This window comes from Mobula birostris, chromosome 8, assembly GCF_030028105.1.
Source record: "Mobula birostris isolate sMobBir1 chromosome 8, sMobBir1.hap1, whole genome shotgun sequence".
NCBI lineage: Eukaryota > Metazoa > Chordata > Chondrichthyes > Myliobatiformes > Myliobatidae > Mobula > Mobula birostris.
The window spans coordinates 165626981-165653238 of NC_092377.1; the positions used below are offsets into that span (position 1 = coordinate 165626981).

The window sequence follows — 26258 nt, forward strand, 5'->3', positions numbered from 1 at the left end:
TACTGGCACTAGTACCCAAAGTCTCCGGTGCCCTTGCGGTTGTCAAGGGTAAATCCTTCAGACACCGGTCGTAAAACAAACTGTACAACAACTTGACCTGCGCCCCGGGATTGAGGATGGCTTTAGCATCGCTTCCCTGTATCTGTAACGACACCCTGGGGCGTGGTCCCTCTAAGCCTTCAAGAATACGGTCTTTTCCTTTCAGAAGTTCATCGGTACATTGCTGGGAACGTGCTTCTCCAGAGACCCCAAGCTGTTCCCCCACTGGGCCTCCACGAAGTTTCCCGACACCTCTCTGATCAGCTGAACAACTGAAGGAGGGGCTGACCCCCTGAAATGATCCCCCTGGCAGTGCAAGCAATTTAGCCGCCCTCCTAGCCAGAGAAGACACACTGAAAACTTTCCCCCCTCTTTCAAATACCTGACAGCTGTCACTACGGTGTAAGTGAACCTGACAGCTCTAACACCGTCACCAGCCCGCCTACGTAAACTTTCAACCAATCCCTGTCGCTCTCCCTCAACTGAGCTCTGCTACTCTGAGAGACTGAGTGATCCGCTCCGCCCACGTCTCGCACGCCTCTGCCCTTCTTGGGGTGGACACTATCCCAAGCGCCAGGCAGAGCCTGCCAGAGCTAGAACATTTATTCGCAGACACTACCTCCAAATCAGACCACTCTTTCCTCTCTCTTCTAACAGCATGGACAGCCCCGAGTTCCACCCCCAACTCGTCAATGCTAGTCTGAACTCAAACAAAGACCTCACCCAACACACATGCAGCAATAACCAGCAAATAACCCACGGAGACACACATTACTGATTTATACAGGGCAACCACACAGCATACCACTAGATCCAACCCCGGACAAAGGCCCCACAATGTAGCCCCCCTGGCCAACCCCAGGGTCGCTCGGCTCGCTGTCGTCTAGGGAAACAGCTCTCGGCCCCGCCAAACTGGGTAATTAGTTTGTGCGGGTGCTCTGTGATGTACCCTACCCCGCCCAAATAACAGACAATACATCAGATACGATTAAATGACTTACAGTTTATAGATATTACTGGAACTATATAATTAATAGAGAATAAAATATAACACAAAAATAACAGGCGCCACACTTATCAAAGTTCAGTCTCTTCGTGCACAAACAGTTGGAACTCAGCACCCTTCTTCACCCTGTGACCCCTCGGACCACCTTGACTGGCCGCCTGGGACCACCAACGGTAGTCGACCAGACGCTCCACACCAGTCCATCTCTGTCTCCTCCCCTCACCCTGGACCTTGGATTCCTGCTCGGGGTCCGACCCCGTTAGCGGACTCACAGCACCTGCTCCATCCTCTGTCTCTCTCTCTCCCGCCTTCTCCCTAAAACCTCATGCATACAATATCTTACAGACACACCAAAAGCATAACAACTATCCCAATTGGTTCGTAACACCTTCTTATCAGTAACGTGATCCAAACAAACTGCTAGCGGGAGGACTTTCTCAGCAGTTAACATAACAAAGAAGCCCTTTCAATTATAACATAACAAAGAAGCCATTTTAATTAGATTACGCAGCTACATAAAAAAAAAGAAACCCCTTACAAACATATATCATGAAAAGTAGAGGTCCCGATACCAACCCCTGCGGAACACCATTTGTCACTGCTAACCAACCAGAATGGGCCCCCTTTATTCACAGTTTTTGCCTCTTGCCAATCAACCAATTTTCTGTCCAAGCTAGTACAGGTTTTCCCCGCCATCCGAAGGTAGAGCGTTCCTATGAAATGGTTCATAAGCCGGAATGTCGTAAAGCAAAGAAGCAATTACCATTTATTTATATGGGAAAAATTTGTAAAACAAATAACACATAAAACCTAAAATAACAGTAATATATAGTAAAAGCTGGAATGATATGATGAATACACAGCCTATATAAAGTAGAAATACTTTTCCACAATCATTGCCTGAACTGTTCTCTGTAGTGAAAATCTCACGCAAGCGCTCTCGGTAAAAACGGCGCAAGCGCTCTCCAGTAACCTTTAAGCTATGAAGCTGCCAAATCATACCAAATAACGCATAAAAATACACAGCCAATATAAAGTAGAAATAATATATGTACTGTGTAGTATCACTTACCAGAATTGGGACAGCGTCGAGCACACTGATGATGGTTTGTTAGGCTGAGTTGTCAAAGGTTGGGGTGGTGCAGTGGTCCCCAACCTACTGGCAGCAAACCGATACCGATCTGCGAAGAATGCGGGGGTAGCCGGGACGCACCCAGCACATCTTTAAGAAAAAAGCTGAAACAAACAAGCTAATTAATTAGGTGCCGCCTGGCACATAAATGTTGGCCCGGATCAGAGGCGACGCAATCTGCAATTGTCTCTGATCTGGGCCAACATTTACGTATCTGTCCGCGGCCCAGGGGTTGGGTTGGTGGGACACTGAGGTGTCGTCTGTTTCCATCAGGGCAGGCAGGTCATCTTCTCTGTCTGCCTGCCTCGATGTCGAAGGTCGAGGTCCGTCATCTGCTGTGGCTGATGTGGAAGGCTTGCTTGACTGCTCAGCCTCGTGCATTTTTAGATCATACAGTTCTTTGTAAGCACTCAAACCATCCTGCAAATATGCCCTTTTAAAATTAAAGTCGTACTTTTTCACTGCAGCGAAGATCTCTCGCAGTTGCCTCGCGTTCAGTTCCTGGACGACTTCACTTTCAGTCCGTTCGCTACTGCATTCGGTTTTGATTGTTACCCTTTCCTCTTCCAATTGCATCAGCTCTTCATCTATGGGATGCCAAAACCTCTTCAACATCATCTTCGTCACCTTCCACGAGCCAAACTCACTTTGTCCTTACTTCGTTCACTATGATCAAAACGCTTAATTATGTCTAGTTTTACGCTAAATGTAACACCCTTACGAGCTCTTTTAGGCTTTTCCGATACCTTAGAACTGATCTTGCTAACGGCTGCTCACAGGCACGTGTTTAAGCAATGCCGACTGGAATGCAGTTCCGAATCCGGGGGAGGAGCAGCTGCTCGGGGCACGTGCTGCTTTTTTTCGTAAAAGTGAAAACACCTGTTAGCGAAAACAGGGAGCTAATGTAGGTCTTTTGTAACAGTGAGGTTTCGTAAAGCGAACATTCGAAAAGCAGGGGACAGCTGTATCTTTTCTGTGATACCATTGGCTCTTATATTTTAAGCAGCCTCGTGCTGTAACTTGTCAAAGGCCTTCTGAACAACATCGACTGACTTTCCTTTGTCTATCCTGCTGCTATTTCTTCAAATAATTCCAACAGATTTGTCAGGCAAGAATTCCCCTTAAGGAAACCATGCTAATTGGCCTACTTTATCACGTGCCTCCAAGTATCCCAAAACCACATCCTTAATAATGGAATCCAACATGTTCCTAACCACTAAAGTCAGGCAAACTGACCTTCAATTTCCTTTCTTCTTAAAGAGTGGAGTGACATTTGCAGTTTTCCAGTCCTCCGGAACCATTCCAGAATCTAGTGATTGTTGAAAGATCATTTCTAATGCCTCCACAATCTCTTCAGCCACCTCTTTCAGAAGCTTGGGGTGTATTCCACCTAGTCCAGGTCATTTATCTACCTTTAGACCTTTCAGCTTCCTGAGCACCTTCTCTTTAGTAACAACAGCAACACTCACCAAACCCCCTTACACTCTTGAATTTCTGTCCTACTGCTTGTGGCTTCCAGAGTGAAGGCTGACACAAAATACTTATTCAGTTCTTCCATCATTTCTTTATCCCCCATTACTACCTCTCCAGCATCATTTTCCAACAGTCTCTTAAAAAATTGATAAAAATGAAAGATTTATTTAATGTTAATAAATAAAAGACTTAAATGTAACCCTGCAAATATTTGATAGGACTGTAGGGGGAGCTTGACTCTGCACCCAACCCATGTTGTAGCTGCCCTGTGAGTATTTGATTACACTGTATAGGGGATTAGAATGTGAAACCTGCTTAGTGATCTGATTCATCATCTTCTGTTCCTGTGTGTGTAGAGTACATTCTTCTCACAAAATTTCATTGCATCTACTTTGCACATTATGTGGCATCTTAGCAATCATCTGCAGAAAGGAGAATGCCATCACTAGACAATTGCATTGTCCATTTAATTTAAAGCTACAAGATATCACCAAGTGTGGTTCTAAATTGTCCTTGGACTAAGCAAGTCAAAGCCCGTCAACCTGACTGATGTTAACATGAAGTACCAAGAGGCAGGACTATCATTAGTTGTAAAAGTGGTATAAATAAGGAGTTTAATTAAGGGCATGTGAAAAAATATTAAGAATGGTTAATTGATGCTGTACTTATAACAGTCTGATTTCTATGGGTTGTACATATAGTGGCACTATAGGAAAGCAGCATCCATCATCAGAGATCCCCACCACCCAAGTCATGCTCTTTTCTTGCTGCTGCCATCAGGCAGAAGGTACAGGAGCCTCAGGACTTGCACTGCCAGGTTGAAGAACGGTTATTACCACTCAACCATCAGGGCCTTGAATAAAAAGGGATAACAATACACACTTGCCCATCATTGAAATGTTCCCACAACCAAAGATCTCACCTTAAGGACTCTTCATCTCATTATCTTGTGTTCTTTATTTATGTTATTTATTGTTTATTATTTATATTTGCATTTACACAGTTTGTTGTCTTATGCACTCTGGTTGATCTTTCGTTGATCCTGTTATAGTTGCTATTGTAAAGATTTGCTGAGTATGCCCACAGGAAAATGAATCTCAGGGTTGTATATGGTGACATGTATATACTCTGATAATAAAATTGACTTTAAACTATAGTCATTTAGCTCTGGTTTCCATAGTTCACCAATCACCAGCTACTAGTGTCAAGTGGAGTCAACGAGACCCGTTCTCCAGGGACCTGTTTGAAGCTGGGGAGAATGCGAACGTATCCATGTACTGCCCCGACTACACCGTACGAGCACTTAATGACCTGCAGGTTCTAAAGGTAAGATCAGTGTAAGGATAATGAAGAGATAAAATGAGGCAGAAAGTATTAGAATTACATAATGGTGGCAGTCATCACCTGGAAGGTAAATGCAGAGTTAGATTTTCGATTTTTTCTTTCTGCAGTACTGTGTGAAAGTCTTAGGCACATATCTATAGCTAGAGTGTCTCAGACTTCTGTACAGTACTGTAGTACTTTGTTAAGTATTGCTCTGTAGCGCTGTCGCAAAAAAAAACCAAATTTCATGAGATATGTGAGTAATGATAAACCTGATTCTGATATGGGTCTCTATTGTGGACTGAGGGTGGGAAGGGGGCAAGGAGAGGGGAATATACATTGCAATACATAATTATAAAATCTGTAAGTTACAATAAGTATACAGTACTGTGCAGAAGTGTGTGTGTATACATACATATACATATGTCCAGTAACGGGTAACAAGCATGAAGAACTGGACATCACCAGGACCTACCTAACAGGATCCATGCCTGTTGGCTGAAGGAATTAACACGGCTGGCATCTCAAATGACTCAGCTGCTTGAAGCAGGCACCCACTCTGACTGGCTAACTCAAGGAAGGGCAGTACAGTCGGCCCTCCTTATCCGCGAGTTCCGCATGTGCGAATTCAACCAACTGCGAATGGAGAAAACCCGGAAATGCTCTTCCAGCACTTGTTCGAGCATTATTTGCCTCGCATCTCGTTCGTTTGCTACTTTGTTCCTGTGAAAAAATGGCTCCTAAAAAGCAATTAGGTGGTCAAAGCAATTCCTCAAAGGCTAAGAGGGAGTGTAAAGTGCTATCTCTTGCTGGGAAAGTAGAAATATCAGATCTTTGAAAAGTGGGCCATAAGGTTGGTAAGAACGAATCGAGCATTCACACAATAAAGCAGAAAGAAGCTGAAACTTGTGGAAGTGTTAGTGCTGCCCCTACAACGGCAAAAATGGTCTCTCTGGTTCGTGATAAAGTGCTTGCGAAGACTGAGAAAGCATTAAGTGTGTGGCTGGAGGACATGTCACAGAAGCATATCCCTGTCGATGGCCAAATTATACGTGAAAAAGCTCTTAGTCTCTATGAGCACTACTGTGACGGGGTTGATGAGAGCGAGAAAAAAGAGTTGAAGGCTAGTAAGGGATGGCTGGCTGGCTATCTAAAGTGCTACAGCCTCAAGAACATAAACATCACGGGAGAATTGGTATCAACTAATGCTGAGGCCGCAGCAGCATTCCCAGAGGAGCTGAAGAAACTCATAGAAGAGAAAGGCTACCTTCCAGAGCAAGTCTTCAATTGTGATGAAACGGACTTGTTCTGGAAGAAGATGCTCAATCGTACCTACATCCATAAGAGTGCTCAGCAGGCCCCAGGGTTGAAGGAAAGATGGCCTTATTCTGGTGCTGTGCGGCAGCGCAGCCAGTCACATGATCGAGCCAGGACTTGTCTACCGAGCAAACAATCCCCAGGCCCTTAAGAACAAAAACAAAGATCGCTTACCCGTGTTCTGGCAACACAACAAGAAGGATCAGGTGTTGGCAATCTTGCTCTTGGAATGGTTCCACCAGTGCTTCATTCCTGAAGTCAAGAAATACCCGGAAGGCAAGGGGCTGCCATTGAAGGCCCTCCTGATAACTGACAACGCTGCCGGCCACCCCCAAGCTCTCTGCTTCGCCGAGGACAAGGTGAGGTGATGGTCCTCCCTCCTAGCACTACGTCACTGCTGCAGCCGTTTGATCAAGGCAGCATCAAGTGCTTTAATGCGACTGACACCCACCTCGCCTGCGGGAGGACTCGTGCTGCCCTTGACGCTAACCCTGCCTGCATCAGTGAGACAGTCGGTGATCTCAGGGGCTTCCCCACTATTGATGCAGAAGTCAGGGATATCTTGAATGTTGGAAGAGAAGTTGGCAGGGAAGGCTTCTCTGACATGATCGAGGACGACGTCGAGGAACTCACAGAAGAACATTGAGAAACCCTTACTAAAGAGGAACTCACAAGATCTGCTGAAATCCTCTACAGAAGATGATGAAGATTTAGAGGAGGCAGAGCCATCAATTTGGACACTTGAAAAATTTGCAGCAGTTTTTCAACAGGCGCAAGTGTTAAAGGATATGATGCTCGAGTATGATCCTTTGATGGAACGAAGCCTCCATGTCACCAGACGGATAACAACATGCCTACAACTACTGACGAAGGGTCTCGGCCTGAAACGTCGACTGCACCTCTTCCTAGAGATGCTGCCTGGACTGCTGCGTTCACCAGCAACTTTGATGTGTGTTGCCTACAACTACTGCAAGATTTGTTTGATGATGCAAAGAAAAAGAAGAGACAGCTTCCTATAACAATGTTTCTAAAGCATCTGCAATTTTGAAGTCTGGACGTTCAATGCTTGAAGATCCTCAGCCCTCAATCTCCACAGTTCCTGACTTTAGTATTATTGAGCCTCCTCCAAAGTGTTCTTATCAAGACAGTGTAACAACTACTGTACAGGTATTACAAGTTTTACTCGTTGTTTGATCATTCCTGGAAGTAATATGAAACATCCACGAGTTTGTCAGAGAGATGGCCCCTAAGAATGCCCTGCTAGGAGAATACCTCAGACAATAGGCAGGGGAAATGGAAGTGGGTGAAGCAGGACCAGAGGCCATGGCAGGACAGGCCACTGCCAGATATCTGAGGTGGCTGACATAAAGTATTACCAATGGCTGGAAATGGCAGGGCTGAGGGACAGCACAGAGCCGCTGTTCACAGCTGCACAAGAACAGCCGCTGAGCACAAGAGCGATAGAGGCAGGAGTGTGTCAGGTAGACAAGACCCAAGATGCAGACTATGCAAGGAATCTGCTTAAACCATCCAGCAGGGTGCAAGATGCAGGCAGGGACAGCACACACTGAACAGCACAACCAAGTTGCAGGAACTGTGTACAGGAACACCTGTGTTGAGTGTGGATTGGGCACTCCCAAGTCCTAATGGAAAACACCTGAGAAGGTAGTGGGGAATAACAGGGCCAAGATCCTGTGATGAGCAGGTACTGGCCAACCAACCAGACATAGTGAGAAAGAATATGAGGCACTGGAGAAATACGTGGGCTTGAAAGAGCAGATAGAAAGTATATCCTGCTTCCTGTTCCCCCTCCCCTCTCCCTACTCCTTTTCCCAACCATGATTCCCCTCTCCTTGTCCCTTCCCACTTTCAGTCCACAATAGAGACCCATATCAGACTCAGGTTTATTGTCGCTCATATGTCATGATTTTTTTTGTGGCAGCAGCACAGTGCAAAACATAAAATTACCCTAGCTATAGAGGTGTACCTCAGACTTTTGTACAGTTCTGTATACTATTCAATCTATTCAATTCCAGCGTTGTTGTCCTTGCATTTCGGGAAGGCTCTGAGGGATAAAATAGTGGAGTGAGGTCTACTACACCATTGTGTAAATAGGTGTAAGACCTGTGAATAGCAGTGACGATTCCCCATCATATCTCAGTTGTGATGCTCACTTCCTGAACTGGTGTGGGTTTTAAAGTCCTTTTCTAGAGACTAGAGCACCTAATCTCAGTCGGCACATCAGGCTTCTGCTTAAATAATTTTTGCACTGTAAGATGGTGGAATTTTGATGTTAAACTAAGGATTCTAGGGAAACACTATTGAAGAGTTATTTTATTAATTCTCAAGTATTATTGGCCTTCAAGACGTAGATTTAACTGTTTATTAGCACCTGAAAATGTATTACGACTTAGATTTGCAAGTAAAGGAATTGAGAAGTGCACAGATTGGATTAATACCTGCAACCAACTAGTTAATTTTTGTATAAAAATGGCATTTCTCTGTTCAAACTTCAGAACAGTGTAATGACAGGGGCCGGGCTGTTCTACTTGTGCATAAATACATAAGGTATGATTGAGGAATGAGTGTGAGTTTGAATCCCACAATAGCCCATTACCTTTCATTTGGAACATCCTCCTTCTGTATTGGTGCGGGTTCAAGCCCTGGAGATTTGAGCTCCGTCTTGGCTGCCACGTTGGGGTACAGCTGAAGTAATTTTCCACATTGTGAGATGCTATTATTTTGATAAACCAAGTCTTTGTCTCACTTTGACATGGATGTAAAAATTCCCACTGTACTATGGAGAACAGGGGAGTTAAGATTCGTGATAGTTCATTGTCGTTTTTCTGTACAAGAGTGTACAGGAGAACAAAATGATTGTTACTCTGGATACAATGCAGCATTTAAAAAATACAAACAAATAATGCAGAAAAAACCCACAGGAAATAGAAAGGCATTCCTGTACAACACAGTGTACAAGTCACTGTTTTGTACAGTACATAGACTGATAGTTTGTGTCAGAGTGTGCTAGGTGATGTGTATGTTGTTGTGAAGGTGTCTGCTCATGGGTGGAAGTGTTGTTGATCAGCCTGATAGCTTGGGGGAACTAATTGTTTTTGAGTCTAGTGGTGCTGGTCGTAGCCTTTTCCCTGATGGGAGTGGGACAGACATCTGGTGCTAATCTTAAAATTAAAAACAGTATTAGATCATCTGATAACTTATCTCAGTTCTATTTTATAGCGTCTTGTGGCATGTGAGTTATCTGCCTAATTTTTCCACATCAGTGGTAACATTACACAATAAACCTTAACTATCTGTAAAGCACATTGATTCTGAAAATAAAAATCTAGTGAAATGAGTCCAAGCCCTTTTCAATTCCTTGTAACACTAGGGAATGCCTCGCTCAGTGTGGTCCATTACAAGGAAATGTACAGAGAAGTCTGCTAATAGAGCAGGAAGGTCTGCGTGCCACCTCTGGAGTTTGTAGAGTGGCCTCATTGATGATAGTAAAGAGTTTTGAGCACCAGATTGAGAATAACAAATTAGGCTGATGTGTTCGTGACAACTGTTATTGTTAAGTACCATCAGAATCGGTTTTATCATCGCTGACATATATTGTGAAATCTGTTGCTTTGTGGCAACAGTACGGTACAATGCATGTAAAATATTACTACGTTGCAGTAAGAAATATAAAAATACATAGTGCAAAAAGAGCAAGATAGTAAGGTAGTGTTCATGAGTTAATGGACTGTTCAGAAATCTGATGACGGAGCTGTTCCTGAATCGTTGGTAGTAGTGAGAAGAGGGTGTGTCCTATATGGTGAGGGTCCTTACTGATGGGTGCTGCCTTCTTGAGGCATCGCAGTTGATTGTGGGGAGGCTGGTGCCCATGATGCAGCTGGCTGAGTTTACAACCTTTTGCAACTTTTTCTGATTCTGTGCAGTGACCCCTCAATACCAGATGGATGATACAACCGGTCAGAATGTTCTCTAGGTACATCTGTAGAAATTTATTAGGGTTGTAGACATACCAAATCTCCTTAAACTCCAAATAAAATATAACCACTGGTGCGCCTTTGTTGTATGTTGGGCCCATGGTATATCCTTAGTGATACTGACATCCAGGAACTTGAAGCTACTCACCCTTTCCACTGCTGATCCCTCAATGAGGACTGGTGTGCATTCTCCCAAATTCCTTTCTGAAGTCTATATTTAAATTCCTTGGTCTTGCTGTCGTTGATTGGGTTCAAGGTTGCTGTTATGACACCACTCAGCCGACCTATCTATCTCACTCCAGTATGCCTCCTCGTGACCATCTGAGATTCTGCTGACAACAGTTGTGTCATCGGCAAATCTATGGATGATGTTTGCCCTGTGCCCAGTGATACAGTCAAGCGTATCTGGGATTGGATAGGATGAGAAGTTCAGCTCTACCACAGTGTCTCCAACCCTTGAATGTCCATCTGAAAAAAGACCATTTGGGCTGTATTCAAAGTTCAAAATAAATTTTATTATCAAAGTACATGGGTTACCACGTTCAACCCTGAGATTCATTTTCCTGCAGGCATACTCGGCAAATCTATAGAGTAGTAAGTATAACAGGATCAATGAAAGATCAACCAGAGCGCAGAAGACGACAAACTCTGCAAATGCAAATATAAATAAATAGCAATAAATAACGAGAACATGAGATAACAAGATCCTTAAAGTGAGATCATTGGTTGTGCAAACATCTCAATGGATGGGCAAGTGAGTAGTTATGCTCTTTTGTTTAAGAGGATGTTTGTTGGGTAATAACTGTTGCTGAACCTGGTGTTGTGTGTTCTGAGGCTCTTGCACCTTCTATCTGCAAGTAGCAACAAGAAAAGAGCATGGTCTGGGTGGTGAGGAAGGTGGCAGGTTTTTTTTTTAACAGCAGCATGCCAAAAGGAATTTTGTATTTTTGGGTGACGTATGTGTCATTAAGTCATGGGTAGGTAATGGCTCTGCTGCTGATCTGTTGTAATGATCTGTAATAAACATTAATACTTTGCTAATATTCCAGTCTGTGTCACTTTCTTCTTTAGCCTATGATCCCTACAGCGGCTCCCTGGAGTCCGTTATCCTGGTGCTTCTGTTGGTGTTTCTGTAGCTTTGAGTGAGGTTACTAGCCCCATGCTAGCAACATGCTGGGCTTGGAGACCATCCAAGGCAGAGTTTTGTGCCACAGTAAATGGGAATTTCAGATATTGCTGCTTCAAGCTCTATATGTATGTGCTTTTTCCATAGGTTACCCGAATGCAGTATTTAAATGCACTTATGGCCTCAAAATTGCAGAGCTCTTCGCCATCACCAGACACCTTTGAACGGAAGGTGATGCCTACCAGCCAGGCGAAGTTACTCAATAAGCAGAATTTTTCCACATGTGAGTTTTGTTTTGTTAATGCATGGGTTTTATGAATGAATTAGCTGCATTAATGGGGATATTTTAATAATTGTATTCTGATAGTTCTGGATTAAAATGAAACAAAGTAAGGATACCTAATCAGGATTGAAACCGAAGATAGCCATAAAGGTGTTTCAGCAGGAAACATTCTTCTACATTGTCCCAAAGGAGGGTAGAATTAGAAATCTTCTCCTAAAAATACACTCAGTGGCCTCTTCATCAGGTACAAGGGTGGATCTGAGTATGGTCTGTTGCTGCTGTAGCCCAACCACTTCAAGGTTCGACGTGATGTGCATTCAGAGATGCTCCTCTGCATTCCACTGTTGTAACACATGGTTATTTGAGCTGCTGTCAGCTTGAACCAGTCTTGCCATTCCCCTCTGACCTCTCTCATTAACAAGGAGATTTTGACCACAGAACTGCCGCTCACTGGATGTGTTTTTTGTTTTTCGCACCATTCTCTGAAGCCTACACTGTTGTGCATGAAAATCCCAGGAGATCAGCACTTTAAGAGATACTCAAGCTACTCTGTGTGGTGCCAACAAACATTCCATCATCAAAATCACTGATCACATTTCTTCCCCATCCTGATGTTTGATCTAAACAATAACTGAATCTCTTGGCCATGTCTGCGTGCTTTTATGCATTGAGTTTTTGCCACATAATTGGCCGATCAGGTATTTGCATTAACGAGCTAGTGTAGCTAATGAAGTGGTTACTGAGTGTAGATACCCAATTTAAAATGCATTGTTGTGATCACAGCTGTAAATCATGTACTGGCTAAAGATAACTTCAGTATATAGAATGCTGAAACGAAACGACTTCTACAATCAGGGTGGAGTCCTTGTAAAAGGTGACACGAGGTAAATAATCTAATGTGCTCATATTCAATATAGTCACCACCACATAGATATTTGTCTTCCATCCTTTTAAGTTAAAATAATGGGATTAATTATGAAGTTTATACGTGAACTAGCTTGGGGTAACAGACGTTGACTTGGATTCAGTAGAGGAAGTGTACTGCGTCACCATTTTCCATGACAACTGAAGAAATAATAATCCAAGTGGACTGTGAGTCAATGGAGTGAATCCATTTTTCCTAGAATCATCTTGATAAAGTTCCACTGAACCCAACTGCTTCGACTCGAGTTATAGGAATTCATGGTTAAACCTGGATGACTGGAAGGGAGTGGACAATAGTGTGGCTGTAAGGGGAAACAATCGAACGAGTAGACTGCCCAGGCGTGGGTATTAGGGGTGCAGGTGCTTTTGGTTAGAAACTGTAACTTGGATTTAAACCGAGTGCAGACTGATCAAGATGCAAATAATGGCAAATGATCAGCAGTGGAATCTGAGGAGGCCTCTTTGTGAAATAAATGTGCAGTAATTTGACCAAAATTGACGAGTGGTAGAACAAAGACTGAAATTTAATACAGCCAAGTATAAAGAGGCAAACAAAACACAGTGACCAACATAATCCATAAGCTACTGAAATGATGTAGGAACGTGAGCAAACTAACTTTTGCAACTCCAAATAGAAATCAGTAAAGTTTTAAAGATGATGGGTGGGAGTTGAACTAAAGTAGAATACAAGTTATTTCTTAGTTATTGAAAACTCCAGAAACAGACCCTTCAGCCATCCAGTCCTGCTGAACTGTTATTCTGTCATCATCCCACGCCTGGACCATAGTCCTCCGTATCCCTCCCACCTATGTATAGTACAGACCCAAACCTTTCTTAAATGTTGCACTAAAACCCACATCCACCACTTCTGCTAGCAGCTCATTCCGCAATCTCACCAGCCTCTGAGTGAAGAAGTTTTCCCTTATGTTTCCTTTAAATATTTCACCTTTCACCCTTAACCCATGACCTCTAGTTTTAGTTTCATACTACTTCAGTGGAAAAAACCCTGCTTGTATTCATCCTATCCACACCTCTCATAATTTTGTAAACTTCTATCATGTCTCTTCATTCCCCTCTGCTCCAGGGAATAAAATCCTAATCTATTCAATCTTTCCCTTTTACTCAGTTCCTCAAGTTCCAGCAACATCTTTGTAAGTTTTCTCTGTACTCAATCTTACTGATATCTTTCTTATAGGTAGGTGACCAGAACTGCACTCAATACTCCAAATTAGCCCACACCAATGTCTTACACAACTTCAACAGAACATCCCAACTTCTATACTCAATACTTTAATTTATGAAGGCATCTTGCAGAGGCTTAAAGGCATTCAGGAGCTGAAGGTGCAGTAGAGACGAGATGTATTGGTTGAATATGCTCTTTAGAATTTGAGTTAGAGGAAAGATTGGAGTTGTTTTTTAGATAGGAGTTGTAGTGTTTAAGTGGCGATTCTATAGTGATGTACAGATTTTGACAGGATTGGAAATGCCAAGTTAAAAACTAGATCTCCATTTATGTAGGTCCTTTCATGTCCTTTCAGGATGGCACAAACTTGCAGCCAGTGAAGTCATTTTGTAGTATAGTCACTGTTGTAATGTGGAAATTTTATATTGAATTACTGCAAGAGCAAGACAAAGAAGTGTAGGGTAGGTGGTGGCAGATTTTGGACTGATACCAGAAAACTTTTCAGAGTGAGAAGTGATGTGTGGGATATACTTCCAGATGGAGTAGTGGACATGTGAGATACAGCCAAGAAACAATTGTTCCTTTCATCGTTGAATGAATTACTATAGTCTGTGTGGCCATTTTATTTAATTTGTGTGACTCTTCTGGTCTCCTGTTGATTCTGCTTTTGAGCAGTCACTACAAACTTGAATGATAGGCTATACAACCACTTTAAAGGCTCACATTCCTGATAAGACTATTCCCATTGTCTATTAGGAGACCAAAAAAAATAGTTGGCTTCTAAATTTTCTTCACAAAAATCTTGTAAATTTCATTTGCTTGATTGATTTTGAAAATAAGGTAATGAAAACTAAGCAAGAGAAGAGAGAGACGGAATATTGTTCAACTTTTCCCTTGTACAGTCTTCCTGATAGAGGCTGCTGATCGCATCTCACATATTTACACTTTTTGGGACCGAATGGATGTCACAGATACTGGTATTGAACTCAGATGATAAAAAGTTAACTTTAATGTGCTTTTTTCCACCCCCCCCCCCCCCAATGTCATCATCAGGCACTAGCAGAAGTAAGTCGCAGACTAGCGAGGAAGACAGCCCTGAGAGGAACGCTGGTGTCTAGTGAAGGAAGCCACAGAGGGTGTTTGTGTCTTCTGTGCCCAGAGCCACACCACTTCAGTAAGCTGCGAGCGTACCGTGTAGTGCCGGCTGGAGCAAGTGCCACCCAGTTTGTTGGAAGGACTGTGTGCATTTGCTGTTACAATGCAGAGTTGGGGAAAGAAGAGGTCTTATTTTTGTAGATATTGTGCACAGTGAAAAGACAGTGGAGTGTGTTATACTTTATATAAAAAAAAACAAACTAACGTGACTGATTCCTCAGATAGAACTGGTATCTGTGATTTTTAGACTTCAAGGTTATAATTGTTATTAATCTATTGCATATAATAGATAAAACTTTCATCTTGACTTTTGTACCCATGGTCTACGGGTTCTTGTGCTGTTACTTGAAGACTACAGAATGAGGATCTTTTCCAGCAATAACAAAATTAAATACATCACTTTTTAAAAATGTTACAATTGTTATATCATGGTGAAATCTAGATTTCAAAATGCCTCCCACAGTGGCTGTGCTTAAGAAGAAAGAAGCAGCCTTGGGTTCTAAAGTACTTCGTAGTTAGCTGTTTTTGAAATCAAATCACTACTGTAGAGTGGGGAAGAAACAGCGGCATTGTGACATTGCTTAGGAAACTTGTGAATTGAGAGATAAATAATAGTGTGGATGCTAGGAAGGAGTAAGTGATCTTATTCTGGCCCCATAGAATATTTTTTATAAGCTTTAAGTTTAAAACAATTTCCCCACCCCCAACAAGTGACTGGCTGGATTGAAGGAGGTTGTTTCACTGATTGGATGAAAGAAAGAGGAAACAGGAGTTTAGTGAGAATAGGGCCTTTTTGCCACTTCTACAATATTTATATTGACTTCTATTGATAGTCAGAGCCTCAGGTTACCTTCCCATTGGAAAGGGGATCTGCATGTTCTACAACACTTTTCTGGGAGTGCCAGCCTTGAATTTCTGCAGACTTCTATGTGGTAGCTGATGTGACTGGTGTGAAGCCAAACGGTTCAGAAGATTAGAAGGGTCAGCTTGCAATTTCCTGCATTACACTGGACAACAGATTTTTCAAAAGTGTTGCTTGCACAATTTTTTTTTTTGTTTATGATAGACCGCTTGAAGCTGACTACAACTATACTTTCAGACCAATTGTATCGCGTAGGAATTTGGAAAAACAAGAAATTAACTTCTATTGAATATAATGCATTTATTGGTGCTGACACTTTGCAATAGTTCAACTAAGCTAAAAATGTTTTGTTGATGGTTTTCATTTGTATTGTCTGAGGCTTCTCGTTTAACGTCCAACAATAATCAGCCAGAATTGAACGATTCCTGTTGCCCTGTTACTGTTTCTCCGTGACTGTGATGTCCTGGTGAAACCCTTCACCATGCTCATCACTGACAGTGCCAAGATTTGCTGGGAAGCAATCTAAGTGGGAATGCAGAAAATGAATCTTTACTGACATGTTGCACTTCATAGTTTTGAATGCTTGAAGCATGTTGTCAACCAACTGCATGTGGTTTAGTGCTCTGTAGTTGCCAACAAATTTTTCAGCAACGTCATTGAATGTCTTCCATGCCATTTTCTCCAGTCCTCCTAAAAGTTCTTTGAATTGCCTGTCATTGATGACCTGTTTGATTTGTGGACCCCCCAAAAATGTCTGCCTTAATCTTGGCATCTGTTAATCTGACTTGAATTATGAATTGAAATAACAAATATAGGTGACTTCAAAAATGGTGTGTGCTGGGGAAATTTCATGGTGATTTTGATGATCAGCAGCCCAAGACCTATGATATAGCCAAAAGTATTCAGAAAGCAAAATCGTTGTTGTCCAGTGTAATTAATCTTAGGTTTAAGAACAGATTAATTAAAAGATGAAGTGAGCTATGTCAGCTTTCCCCACATTCCAATAAGATGATCTGTCTTGCAAACTTACTTTGCTTCCTCATCCACTCTGATCTTGGAGGGGAGAGTAAATTGGTAAGAGTTCCCAGTTTCCTGATGCTGTTTGAAATGAGAACAGGAGAGTGTTTGTTGTGATACTTTGTGCATTAAGATACATGTGATGAAGGCTTCTCTGAGAATACTCTGAGATAAGGCATGACTGCCTCTAGAACAAGGGTTCCCAACCTGGAGTCCACAGACCCCTTGCCTAATGCTATTGGTCCATAGCATAAAAAAAGTTTGGGAGACCCTGCTCTAGAAATAGCCTGTGGAGCACAAAATCAGAGGAATTTGTGAATGACTTTCACCCTCTGAGATGCTGTGTTTGTAATGACACCCATGAATGTAAATATACAGTCAACTAGACATGCGCACATTCTAGTATTTTTTGTTTGGTAATTTTAATTGTCTTTGGCTCATCTAATTTTTATGAAATTTGATTTGAAGTTATAAACGGTAACCGTTGAGTACTTTAAGTTTTAAAAACATTTACCATATCCTTCATTTCTAGACTATTAATGCATCATTCTTACCTTCTGTGCAATCTAGTATCCTGGGCCATCTTATGCAGTTAACCCTAACAAAACGGCACTGATCTAACAGCTTATCCGAAAGACTATCTGTGACCTTGCAGTTAAGCCCATCACCCCTACTGGGGCATAGGCCATCAAAGCAACCAGCCAGAGTCCTCTGTCCTGGGCCAGTCTTTCAAATTGTCCCCAGGTGTAGCCCATCTTCAAAGGCCTTCTCTTTTAGGTGAAAGACTAGTGACTGGAGAGGTTTGAAAGAATGGCACTATTTTGGTATTTCTGCAGTGGCAGGAGGGATTCTGCAGTAATCCTTTGAGATTCAGGAATAAAGTTCAGTGAGGCTGCACTGTGTGAGTGTGAGTGTGTGGTGTGTGTGAGTGTGTGTGGTGTGTGTGAGTGTGTGTGGTGAGTGTGAGTCTGTGTGTGTGCGTGTGTGTGTGTCTCTGTGTGTGAGTGTGTGTGTGTGAGTGCGTGTGTGTGTGTGTCTGTGTGTGTGTTTGTGTAGGTCTATAGAATTCACCATTTCCCCTTGTGTAGATTTATCCTGACTCTGTCTCTCACACACTCAATGCAGGAGGAATTCAGCATTACAGGTTCAAGTTTATCATCATCTGTCTGTACATAGATACATCCAAATGAAGCAATGATATGATGCACCCACAAAGCTTCTATGAAGGGAAATGAACGAGATTCAAATTTATTTATCAAGTGTACATTGAAACATGTAGTAAAATGCATAATTTATATTAACAACTAAGGCACCCACTCATGTACTGTTGACAGCCCGCGAGTGTCACCACACATTCTGGCGTATGCCCGCAATGCTCAGCAGAACAACACAAAATGCAACAAACCTTGATAAAGGGTCTCAGCCAAAACTGACTGCTTATTCCAGTCCATAGATGTTGCCTGACTTGCTGAGTTCCTCCAGATTTTTTGTGTTATTTAAGATTTCTAGAATCTGCAGAATCTCTTGTGTTTATCCAGATTCAGATATTCATGCAGGAAGAGTGAATGAAAGTATTACTTGTAATTGCCAAATTAAATAAAAGCTTAAAGCGTAGCAGTTAGTGTCCACTATTACAGTTTGGGCCATTCTGGAGTAAGGGACTCAATCCCGGTGCTGTTTGTATGTACTCCAGTTTCCTCCCACAGTGCACAGACATACCGGGTAGGTTAATTGGTCAGTGTAAATTGTCCTGTGATTACGCTAGGGTTAAATAGGTGGGTTGCTGGGCTTGTATGGCTTGATGGGCTGGAGGGGCCTGTTCCAGACTTAATCCCTAAATAAAAAAATAAACCCCAGTTTGACTGGAAAGGCAGCACTTTAGGAATTATTGGACAGCCTGTCCACTTACCTTGTTTTTGTAGAAAGGTTTATGAGACCTTATTGTTAACTTTTTGCACAATTATGTTCCTTCCCTTTTGAGAATGCTGGTAAGACCACTATATCTTCAGGGAAAGTTGAGCATGGATGCTGGAATGAGGGCTACCTCTTAACTGAGAATGGGTTACTGCTTGTGATCATTTCTTCATCCCATGTACTACATTCCATATTCCTTCAGCATGTCTCCTGTAAATTTTCTGCAAGCTAGCTGCAGGTGATCATGAAAATCTACATGACTATGCCAGTTTTGTAAATACTTAGTGTGTGGTGGTCTCTAATCTCTGTAGCCATTTCCTGAGACTTCGGCAGGCTTTGAACGCATACACAAAATGGTTGAAATTTTGGCTAAATCGTGCTTTCAGTGGTGTTCATAACTCCTTGTGGTTAACTGACCCATACAGCAAAAAAGTCAGTTTTATGCTTCTTTTAACCAGGGCTTTGCAACCTTTTTTTGTGCCATGGACCAATTAAGCAAAGGGTCTGTAAACCCCAGGCTGGGAACCCCTGCTTTATATGAAGCACAGCAATCTTGGGTGGAAAGTGCTTGATAAAATGACCTTGGTTCTCTGTTCTATGGAGATTTTTAAGAGACATTTAGGTAGGTACATGAATGTAAGGAAAATGGAAGGATACAGGCAGAAAGGATTAGTTGGCCATTTGATTACCAATTGAATTGGTTCAGCACAACATTGTAGGCCAAAGAGCCTGTTTCTGTGCTAAGTTCTGAGACAGAGTGGAATTCACCCAGGGTTTGTTTCCCTTGGCTGCTTGTAGAAGGACCTATTAGAAAGCATCAGAGCTTTGAAGTGAGCTGAGGATAGGATCTGACTGATAATCTTGCCAAAGGTGAAGAGCCTGAACCAGTGTCAAGGAGCTTCCGGTAAGGATCAGTTTAATTGGTATTGAGAGCAGCACACTCAAAATGTTGGAGGAACTCAGCAGGTCTAAGCAGCATCTATGGAGAGGAATAAATAGTCGACATTTCTGACCGAGAGCTTTCATCAGGACTGGTGAAAAGTCTCGGCCTAAAACGTTGACTCTTTATTCCATTCCATAGACGCTGCCTGACCTGCTTAGTTCCTCCAGCATTTTGTGTGTGTTGCTTTGGATTCCCAGCATCTGCAGAATCTCTTGACTTTAGTTCATGTAATCAAGTTGTGCAGATGGACACAGTGAGGTTAATTAAATTGCAGCATGAAGGACAGGATCATGACTGTCAAATTCTAAATACAAGAAGGCACTTCCACTCAGTTTTGCCTGCTTGCATTGACAAGCACACTATTCAAGATGAATAATTTTGTTTTTAACATAATTGAAATAATTTTTTAAGTAACCGTAGTTTTACCAAAGAGTTTAGAACATAATGTAAGTGCCACTAATTCAGCCAAAGTCAAATTTTATTTTAAACTTTGTATTATCCCAGTATTTCTAGAAACTTCTAAATTGAGACATAATCATCAGGTTTCATTTATTGACTGGATTACTTTGCCCTTTTACATTTTATATGCAAACAAAATGTATTAAAATCATGTAATTTCTGGTACATTTTAAATCACATTCCAGGTAAATAATTTTAATCATTGCAATTAAAATGTTATTTGTATGTACATTTTTTATTGTGACATTGGAGATATATATTTAAAGAGAAATGGGACTGTATTATGTTATATTGTATGGATGAGTTGAAGTCTGTTGCATTAGATTGCAGGTCAGTTTAATAAATTGGAACAAAATGCTCCTTTAAGTACTTTTTAGTGACAATTGCAATATATTCTCTGAGGTGACCAGCTTGGTTTGAACTTGTCCCTGAAAAGATTCCAATCCTTGAGTTCAGCATCACTTGGAACAAGACGCTTAAAAAGCCTTTCCTTCCTCCCCCGCCCCCGGTTCTCTTCGGACAGCTACACACAGGAATGTGATGTACATAAATATTATTAGTTACTGCCTGTTATGTCGCTGGCATTTAGGGCAACAGTGAAGGTCCTCCATCACTGGTGGCGTTTAGGGCGTCTTAGTTTCCACTACTGTCAGTCAGGCAAGGACCTGGGGACTCTGCAATACCGTCGTACTCAGATGTGCAAAGATTCTTCATTGCTGTTTCCTTAACAACTTTGTTTTTACCAGCCAGAGTTATTAGCCCTGAGCTGAACCCCCGAACCTGGAGGATTGGTGGACCACTCTTAGTCTGGACTCTACCCTTTGACCTGTTTGGCTTGGGTGACCCTACCAAGAGCCAAAGCATAAAACCCTGACTCCAGCCAGCACAGCTCTCCGGGTCATTAAGGCACGCAAGCCTCCAAAGCACAGCAAGGTCGTGGTCCTCTTGGAGGGATGTACATAAATGCATATACATAATTTTGTTTTACCCAATTATTTTCCATTTCAGTTCTGGTCGCCCTCATTATAGGATAGGTGTAGAAGCTTTAGAGAGGGTGCAGAGGATATTTACCAGGATTGGAGAGCATGTTTTATGAGGGTGGCTTGAATGAGGTGGGGCTTTTCTTGTTAAGAAGGTGTATCATCTGTTGGCCTATTTTACCAGGATAGGGGAGTATGTCTTATGAGGAGAGACTGACTGAGCGAGGTAGGATGAGAGGTGACTGGATAGAGTTGTACAAGATGATAAGAGGCATTCATAGAGTGGACAGCCAGAGACTTCTTCTCAGGGTGAAAATGGCTTATACCAGGGGGCATAATTTTAAGTTGATCGGAGAAAAGTATAAGAGGTATGTCAGAGATTTTTTTTAAGAGTGGTGATTGTGTTGATTGTGCTGTCAGGGGTGATGGTAGAGGCAGAAATATTAGGGCATTTAAGGAACTCCTGATATACACATGGTTGATAGAAAAATGGTGAGCTATCTGGGGGGGATATTTTATATTGATGTCAGAGCAGGTTAAAAGTTGGCATAACATTGTGAGCTGAAAGACCTGTACTGTGCTGTTATGTTCTATAATGTGGTTGAGTACTCGCCTGAGATTGGAATAGTGCTTATTATAAAAGTAATTTGCCTCAATAGATATATATTTGTATTACCATCAAGTTTAATTATACTTTTTGTTTTCCAGTAGCTCCGAGAGGAAGCTACTGAGACGATGAAGGAGGCCGTGAACACCACCAGAGATGAAGGACCTTCATTGCTGTCCTAAATGCCAATGGCATAATGGACAATAATTTTTTTAAAAATCCAGTAGCAGAAGAGGGAAGAGTGTTAAATCCTGGCAACCTGGAATGATTACTTTGGCTAAAGTGATGGGAGGCAGTACCCTTCTTTGTATTGGGACAGAACAAGCAGTGGATTCTGTAGGGACAGTTCAGATAGTAACTCTACAAACAGTGGGCTCTCTTCCCTTGTTAGGTCTCTGAATTATTGTTGTAGGTGTGTGGAACTTGTCCCACCTTTCCCACAGAGTAAGGTTTCAGTTCATTTGATATATGGAGACTTTTGGAAGCCGCTGTTACAGGTTTCACATGACCCAAGCCTGATTTAACTAACAGCCTCTTTTTTTTTGTATTTTTACAGCTTTCACTGCTCCCTATACACAATACAAAAGCAAGGCTGTTTATTCCTCTCCATAGATGCTATCTGATCTGCAGAATTCCTCTAGCATTTTGTGTGTCATACAAGACCAAGTTTGTGTTCCCTTAACCCTATTGAGGCTGATACCTTAGGGACATTGAAAAAAAACTTATGCACATGGATGATAGAAACATGAAGGGCAATGTGGAGGGGAAGAGTTAGACTGGTCATGGAGTATTAAAGGCACCACAACATTATGGGCTGAAGGATCTGGTCAGGGCGTTAAAGGGATATGGGAGAAGGCAGGAGATTGGGGCCGAGAGGAAAATTGGATCAGCCATGATGAAATGGTGGAGCAGAATTGTTGAGAACAATGGCCTAATTCTGCTCCTATGTCTTTTGGTCCTAATGGTTTTTATTCAGGACCCTGGTGGTTGTGGGGTAGTAACTGTTCATGAACCTGGTGGTGTGAGTCCAGAGGCTCTTGTTCTTTCTAACTGATGGCAGCAGTAAGTGGACAGCATGACCTGGGTGACTGGGATCTCTTTTTCTGTGACAGTGCTTCATGTAGATGTGCTCAGTGGTTGAGAGACCTTTACCTATAACGTACTGGGCTGAATCCACTTCCTTTTGTAGGATTTTCTGTTCAAAGACATTGGTGTTTCCATACCAGGCTGTGATGCAGCCAGTCAATACACTCTCCACCTCTGCTGAAGTTTGTCAAAGTTTTAGATGCCATGTGAATCTCTGCAGACTCCTAAGGAAGTAGAGGTGCTGCTGTGCTTTCTTCACAATTATACTTGCATGCTGGGTCTTGGACGGGTCTGAAATAGTAACACCCAGGAATTTAAAATTGCTACCCCTTGCCACCTCTGATGCTCTGAGGACTGGCTCACACACCACTGATTTCCCTCTCCTGAAGTTTATAATCAGTCCCTTGGTGTTGCTGACACAGTGAAAAGTTGTTGTGGCACCACTCAGCCAGATTTTCAGTTTCCCTCCTATATGCTGATTCATCACCACCTTTGATTCGGCTCACAGCAATGCTGTAGTCGGCAAACTTGAATATGGCATTGAAGCTGTGCTTAGCTGCACTGTCATAGAGGTAAAGCAAGTAGAGCTGGGGACTAAGAACACAGCTTGTCCATGAATTGATCACCTGCAAAGGTATTTCTTTACTTGATGAAGGGTCTCTGCTTGAAACATCAGCTGTTTATTCCCCTCCAAAGATGTTACCTGACTTGCTGATTTCGTTCAGTGTTTTGTGTGTTGCTGAAGATTTCCAGCAACTGCAGGATCTTTTCTACAGGTTTTATGTCTGAAGAAAAAAAAACTGCTGGTTGAGTTCAGTGGATTGATCAGCGTTTGGTGTGGGGGAGGAATTGTCAATATTATGGATTGCAACTCTTATTTTATTTAGAGATACAGCATGCTAACAGGCCCTTCTCCCCCAATTAGCACCGAATTATATCCATGTGACCAATTAGCCAATGTCTTGTTAAAGGGTATTGGCCCTAAAGGTCGATTGTACTTTTTTTCCCATAGAAGCTGCCTGGCCTGCTGAGTTCCTCCAGCATTTTGCATGTGTTGTTCAGATTCAGATTCATTTGCTTACCACATGCACATCAAAGCATAAAACAACCAACACAACCTAACGATGTTCTGGGGTCAGCCCCCAAATGCCATCGCACATTTCAGCACCAACCCAGCATACCCATGCTGTCTAGTAGCAGAACAACAGTACAGGCCATCTCGGGGCCTCCAAATTCTACTGGACTCTCAAACATTGGGCCTTCAATGTAGGATATTCCAGTGCAGGCCCTCTGGCCTGAGGTGTACTGCTGACCTTTTAACCTACTTCAAGATCGATCTAACCCTTCCCTCTTACATACTGTAGCTCTCCATTTTACTATCATCCATGTGCATGTCTAAGAGTTTCTTAAATGTCCCTCATGTGTCTATTTCTACCACCACACCAGACAGCGTGCTCCACACACCCACCACTCTCTGCTCCAATATCCTCACCATACTTTCCTCCAATCACCTTAAAGTTATGCCTCCTCATATTAGCCATTTCTGCCCTGGGGAGAAATCTCTGGTTGTCCAGTCTACACCTCTTATCATCTTGTACATCTCTATTGAGCCACTTCTCATCCTCCTCCACTCCAAAAGGGAAAACACTTCCCCAGTGAACTTGCAGACACAGGCTTTCATGTTGGAGAGATCAGTGCAGAGCAAGCTTGTACAAATGAATAGCATCCGTGATGTCATGTTACTGTTATGAAATTGGGTGACTAACTTGCCCTGGAACCGGTGATGTTAATTAAGTGACTTGGCAGTAGTTCTCAGCTTGATGTGATCTCTGCATTGTTACAAAACAAACTTCTTTTCCAGCAGACGGCACGTGGAGTAGTCATACTTCTGCTGTTACTAAACCAGCTAGTGTTGCAAAACTTTGTTACATCATTTCCCAGGAAAGAAATAAGGAACATCAGGACTTTTGGGAATCATCGCATTAAGGCGTATAAAGCACGTACTGATGAAGCCATTCCTCAATGCGTATTTAGCTGATTTGAATCAGCGATGTGAGATTTTGTAAGAATAATGAGGCATTCTGTAAACAAGAAACTTCTGTTTAATGCCATGATGTCAACATCCTTCAACAAAAATAGTTGCAAAAGCCAGTATTGTAAATAAATCTCATTGCCTTCTTGGTTGTCATGTGGGAAATTCAAAGTTCCAAATAAATTTATTATCAAACTATGTGTACAGCACCACCCTGAGATTCATTTTCTTGAGGGCATTCACAATAGAAGCCAGCTGGTGGCCACCTGACCTCTAGGCAAATGGTCTTGGGTTTGAACCTGGGTGGCTCCTCGCATGCTTTCCATCTGTGCTGGGTTGAACATCAAACGAGCAACTGGGCCTCAAAACAACAGACAGATGCTAAAGAAATGGCAGAGTTGCTGCCCGATGCACCTCAAGGTGTGGAGAGGAACAACAATTCCCATACAAAAGAATTAATGAAAAACTACACACACAGACTGACAAACAATGTGCAAAGGAAGGCATGTGTAAAGGCAAACAACAACACATAATAATGATAAATTATGGATTTAAATGTTTTATTTATTGTGATAGAGCAGAGTTGGCCCTTTGAGCTACACCACCGAGCAATCCCCTGATTTAACCCTAGACTAATCACAGGACAATTTACAATGATCAGTGAACCTACCAAATGGCATGCCTTTGGACTGTGGAAGGAAACTCATGGAGTTACGGGAACAACATGCAAACTCCTTACAGGCAGCGGTGGGAATTGAACCCTGGCTGCTGGTACTGTAGAGCACTGGGCTAACCACCACACTACCGTGCCTCCCAACGTGAGTTGCAGAGTCCTTGAAAGTGAGTCCATTGATAGTGGAATCAGTTCAGCGTTGAGGTGAGTGAAGATGTTTAGCTGATTTGAGTCATTGATGTGAGATTTGGTAGGAATAATAAAGCACACTATTACCGAGAAACTTCTGTTTAATGCTAGTGATATCAACATCCTTGGACAAAAATAATAGCAAAAGGCAGTGCTGTAAATAAACCCATTGCATTCTTAATTGTCATGTAAGAAAGCATTCAGGAAGCTTGATTATAAACTTTTACTGTGTTTATAAGCATCTTTTTTTCTTTCTGTTTATGACTTGTCTGAAATTGATGAATGGAATCTTGGTCTTGCATTTAGATTGCTGTTTTTGCATTTCCCTCTGGGGTTTAATGGGCGAGGAAGAGATTCTGGAAAGCAAAAAGTCAAAAGCTGGAATAGCACCAATAACAAAGTAAAGAAAGATGAAGATTTCTCGATCCAACAGTTGAGTTCTGACCAAAAATGTAAAGACTTGCATGCATTAGCTACAAATAGATTTCCACATCTTATCCAAGGATAATTCAAAGTTCAAGTTTAAAGTAAATTTATTAT

At 42.2% G+C, this 26258-nt stretch overlaps 1 protein-coding gene across 5 annotated transcripts in view; it reads left to right on the forward strand.

The window, feature by feature from the left end:
* Positions 1-25043, forward strand: part of LOC140201936 (metal transporter CNNM3) — a 51029-nt gene extending 25986 nt beyond the window's left edge. For 3 of the 5 annotated variants that reach the window (XM_072266775.1, XM_072266776.1, XM_072266777.1), the window contains 3 exons: positions 4831-4976; positions 11559-11694; positions 14855-25043. In XM_072266775.1, coding sequence (XP_072122876.1) covers positions 4831-4976; positions 11559-11694; positions 14855-14919 — 347 coding nt within the window. In that variant the 3' untranslated portion in view covers positions 14920-25043. The remainder of the gene's footprint in view (positions 1-4830; positions 4977-11558; positions 11695-14854) is intronic. The other 2 variants (XR_011886992.1, XR_011886993.1) reach the window with 2 other exon arrangements.
* Positions 25044-26258: the final 1215 nt, after the last annotated feature.